At 37.0% G+C, this 4935-nt stretch overlaps 1 protein-coding gene across 1 annotated transcript in view; it reads right to left on the bottom strand.

Annotated features, from left to right (window-relative positions):
* The window catches only part of LOC107089559 (SH3 domain-binding protein 1-like), a 23309-nt gene that overhangs the window by 8449 nt on the left and 9925 nt on the right, over window positions 1–4935 (bottom strand). The window contains exons 5-10 of the mRNA XM_015382429.1: window positions 3926–4037; window positions 2223–2299; window positions 2059–2146; window positions 1897–1965; window positions 1720–1810; window positions 1508–1644 (exon numbers count right to left, since the gene is read on the bottom strand). Of these exons, the coding sequence (XP_015237915.1) occupies window positions 1508–1644; window positions 1720–1810; window positions 1897–1965; window positions 2059–2146; window positions 2223–2299; window positions 3926–4037 (574 nt within the window). The remainder of the gene's footprint in view (window positions 1–1507; window positions 1645–1719; window positions 1811–1896; window positions 1966–2058; window positions 2147–2222; window positions 2300–3925; window positions 4038–4935) is intronic.

Here is a 4935-nt window from a genome sequence, read left to right on the forward strand (position 1 = left end):
GAGTAGAAGTCAGAAGTAGGAGGAAAAATAAATAATGGAGTAAAGTATAGATACCTAAAAAGTGTACTTAAGTACAGTAATGAAGTATTTGTACACCTCTGGATATGACACTGTTGCAATTAGTTATAAAACGAATACGATTAAATATAAGGAAGTTATCATCTAGAATTGTAGAAAAAATTTCCTTTAATAGGATAGTGCAGTAAAGCATCTGTCCTTAACATTGTTTCCTGCATTACTTTTACTTTTATACTTTAAGTAGTTTTAAAAAATGTACTTTAACACTTTTACTTCAATAAAAAGCTTAAGTTGATACTCCAGCTTCTACAACTAAAAGTGTTTTTAAACAGTAGGATTTATACTACTACTTGAGTAATAAACTTTAATACTTTTGACACCTCTGGTTAAGTAGCACCAGTTTGCAACAAATTCTTATTGAGACGTAGGGTTGGACTTTAACTAGGCCATTTTAACAAAAATAATGCTCCCTAAGGTCTAGATTTAAGAATCAGGTTCCTGCAACTTTTAGGATACGTCTCTGGTTGCAAACTGGAGATTGAGTCTCTAACGTGGTCCAAACTCTTCCAATATTTAGATGATGGTTTGAACAGAGCTCTGGGAGATGTTTATAGCTTGGAATATAGTTTTAGAAATTACCCAGAGGTGGACAGAGGAACCAAAAATTTTACTCAAGTGAGAGTGACCAAACCTCATCATATTTTTACTAAAGTAAAAGAAAAATTAGCCATCCAAGAAATTACTAACATACGAGTAGGAACATATTTGGTAAAAATTGCGACTCAAGTAATGAGTAACTCATAATAAGATCTGATCATTTAAATAATATAATTGAAAAATTAGTAAAACTTATGAAATCAGTACCTCCAGACACAATATTTACTCCTTCCTGTATATTAGCTTAAGCTCCAGATGTCAGGGTAAACTTGAATGAAACAAAAGTTTACTCATTTTTGACATAAACATTAATTTTGTCTTTAGCACCTTTTAAAAAAAAAAACAAGCTTGTTTCTTACTCCGTAAGGTTTCTCACGATGGATGGAGTAGACAAACAGTTTACTCAAGTAAGAGCACCTAATTGCATAAAGTTACTCAAGTGACTGTAACCAAGTAAATGTAGCTATTTACTATTTAACTCTAAGACTAACTCTGCTTTAAACGTCTCCAAAATTCTCCCCGACCCTGTTTGCTCTGTTATCTGTTGTCTTCCTGATGCTGATTGTCCCTAACGTTCTCTAACGAACCTCTAAGGCCAGAACAAGAACAGCCGCAGTTAGACACAGACTAAATTAAACACAGGTTAGCTCTGTTTACGCATAAGGGTAAAAGGAAATCAACCGTAATGTATTTCACGCAAGCCTATCAGAGTAAAAAGGTGTTTCATGCAATGGATGCTGTGCAATGTCTAAAAAAAAAAACAATGTGCCAGCTTGTTTTGGCCAATATCATGAAATCTCCTAAGGTTCTGTATATGGTGCGGTTCATCCACCTCCTCTCTCATGCCCGTTCTCAGCAACATATGAATACACTCCTGGATGGGTGCTGCAATCTCCCTGCTGCTCTGGGTCAGATGCGCTTCCAGTGGCTCCCCGTAGACCTTCTGGTTAGAAAGGCTCAGTGCTTGATCTGCAGGCGCCAAGCATGGAATCAGAGTTGCATCTTTGTAATACACAGATGGAGATTAGATCAAGGGAAATTCACCTTTTTGAGTGTGGTTCTCTTTGAGCTCGTTGATGTTTTTGTCCAGGAACTCGTGGGAATTCTTGTGATACTCCGCTTGCAGTTCGAGAAGCTGAAGTCAACCAGAGGAGAAATATGTTGAGTCCTTCACTGCATCATGACTCTGTGTGGGAGCATCGTTATCAAACCACAACTCACACGGATGAAGTAGTTAGCATAGTCATCTTCTTTAGTTGCAAAATGGTAGAGGTCTGCAGAGTACTGGTCCTACAGAGGCAGGAGACATGCAGGGTGAGAGGTTAGGATGCAGATTCCTCAAAGTGGTTATTAACCCTGTAAAAGCTCAGTTAACACTTCAACCTTGATACTCTCCAACTTCCTCCATGCCTCTTCTACTTCCTCCCTGAGTCCGTCCTGCTTAGCCTGGGGCCCGTTGCTGGCTTGACTTCTGTAAAAAACAGCAAAGCTGTAGATCCTAATGGATGCCGTTCCATTGCCACATTTTTAGAGGCTGTTTGGCTCACCTGAGTCGTGCATTGTTCCAGTCTGTAGTGAGCTTTGCAAACTGTTTTTTGTTCTTTAGGATTTCTGGTAAATCTTCCTGGAGAGACAAAGACTTCACATTAAATACCAAACCCATCTACAGCGAGCTGTCTAACTCTACTACAGTGAACTGACAGAACATCAATACTCTTGAACTTATCAATACTGTATGCATTGGAAGTTTAAACCAGACCAGAAGGCTGAGGACGCTCTTTCAGACTCTAGTACCTTGTATTACAATGTGGCTCTTTATGTTTTTTTTCTGTGCAATCTTTGTACATTGAATTTAATTTAGTTTGTTTATATGGTGCCAATTTAGAACACATATCATCTCAAGGCACTTTAGAGAGACAATTCAACCAGATCATACAGTCATATTGATTTAAAGTTTTCTATTTAAGGAAAAACAGCTGATTACGTCAACTCATTGACTCTTCAGCAATCCCTCATACCGAGCATGCTTGTAGCGACAGTGGAGAGGAAATACTCCCTTTTAACAGGAAGAAACCCTCCAGCAGACCAGACTCAGTGTGAGGATGTGGACACTTAAATCTGAAACTATTCTTAGTTTTCGTCTTAACACTTTACTTTGACTAGGCCGTTCTAACATGTGAGTCTGCTTAAAGCTAAACCATCCAGCATAGCTCTGACTGCATGTTTAGGATGCTGTTCATGCTGGAAGGTTAGCCTTCAACCCAGTCTCAGGTCCTCCACATTTACAGGTCGGGGGGTGTCCTGGTTTTAAATTTCAGACATTTGTCTGTCTTAAGGCTAGAACTCACCAGATCTGATTTTGCCTCCAATCCGACAGAAAATCATGTCGGACGAGGTAGTGGCTCAAAGAGGATCAGTATTTTATCCAATTTCTGTCCTGTGAACTCCTATCGTGGGTAAAGTATTCTATTTTTTCCACATTTCATTGGTGTTTTTGCACGAGTCTGTCCTGCTGTATGTGATGTGCAACTCCAAAACTGACTCTTTTCCTGTGCGATTAACAGATTTTATTTGCATTTTCTCCCAAAGCAGATGTGTTTTAGTTTGTAACTGCATCTCTCTGAATGCCAATTGCCACAATCTCATTTGACGCGATTTTCTGTCGGATCGGACGCAAAATCTGATTTGGTATATTCTGGCCTTTACACTGGATTTTAATTAGAGATAGCAAAGTGAAAGGGATTGAATTTGGAAAATCTTAAATACTAAATTATAACATGTATACATTTCAGGCCATTCTACTGTAGTGAGGTTTGTGGTTGTGATAAGAGACATTTCTTATTTTTTTTGTTAGATTTTTAAACTTTTTATTCAAGTTTCTTTATTATTACACTGCTGCAAGGTACCATGTTCATAAGAATAGGAGTCAACAATCCTCAGCAAATACATCTTGTATGTTTCTAATCAATCACATACAAAGCTAAGGTCAAATAAAGAAAATAACTGATAAAATTGCGTAACCTAATGAAAAATGTAATGACTTGTCATAACTAATTATAGAGACATTATCTTCTATCTGTTTTAACCAACTTGTCTGATCTACTCTTTTGCATTTAAAGCGGCTCAGTTCATGCCAATATTTCCTGGACGTTAATATACAACAGAAAAAGAGAAGAACAGATATCAAACATCTGAATCTATATAACAGGTATTAGTTACATGTCTGTTTACCAAGCTGAGTTTTCATCACCTCGCTAAGCTTATTGAGTGGCTCCAGAACTTCCTTCTCCACAGTCATCTCAAAGTCGGCCAGCATGCTGGCCAGCATCTTCTCCATGAAGCAGCACATCTCCAGGACTCTCCTGAAACAAGCAGGTAGTTTTTAAAACTACAGAAACACAATGGATGTTTGACATTTCAGTGTTTTCCTGGGCTTGATACACCAACACGTGTAATTTATTAGATAAACAAATTATTGTTTTTCAGGATCCTTCTGAGAAATTAGTCCTTTAATCCTGGAGATGTTCTTTTGGTGATAGAGGGCCGACTTTGTTCCTGTCATGAAAGAAGGTTCTGGTCTGAGTCTGTCACTGCACTCAGATATTTAGCGATATTGGTGGTTTCTAGTCATAATAACTGAAGTTGTGTGCTTACTTCAGTGGTGGATGAAGTACTAAACAGCAGGACTTGAGTAAAAGTATTGATAATTAAAATCTTACTCAACTACAAGTAAAAGTTACTCAGTCAAACATCTACTCAAGTTAAAGTATTAAAGTACTCACTTTTGAAAATATTTAACTATTCAAAACTACATGCAATTAAAAGTATTTAAGTATTCAAAAATAGAAATTACTTTTTTTAAATATCAGTGCATCAGAGTAATTTTAAAGAACCTTGTAACTTTCAGAAACTACCTGATGCATTGATGTATAAAACCACCTGCTACCAATACTAGACCACATGCCACAAAAAATAAGGAAGGCTATTTTGATCATTTTTTTTCTCATTTAAAAACAAGCCAAAAAGAAAACAAGCGAGTCTTGATTCTCCTCACAATTTCACTGTGGAATAAAGGTTTATGGTTGAATCTGTTACCAGAAAGGAGCTACAACTACTGAATGATTTGAGAACTCCTGCTATTGAATACTTGGCCGGATGGAAACAACTAATGCCTTAATAAATGATAAACTACAAATAATATCTGCAAATAATAGCTGCTATCTGCTATTTTGAAATTGGATTTCCAAAAAAAAAAAAAAA

This window comes from Cyprinodon variegatus, unplaced genomic scaffold (genome assembly GCF_000732505.1).
Source record: "Cyprinodon variegatus isolate N-32 unplaced genomic scaffold, C_variegatus-1.0 Scaffold256, whole genome shotgun sequence".
In the NCBI taxonomy this organism is placed as follows: domain Eukaryota; kingdom Metazoa; phylum Chordata; class Actinopteri; order Cyprinodontiformes; family Cyprinodontidae; genus Cyprinodon; species Cyprinodon variegatus.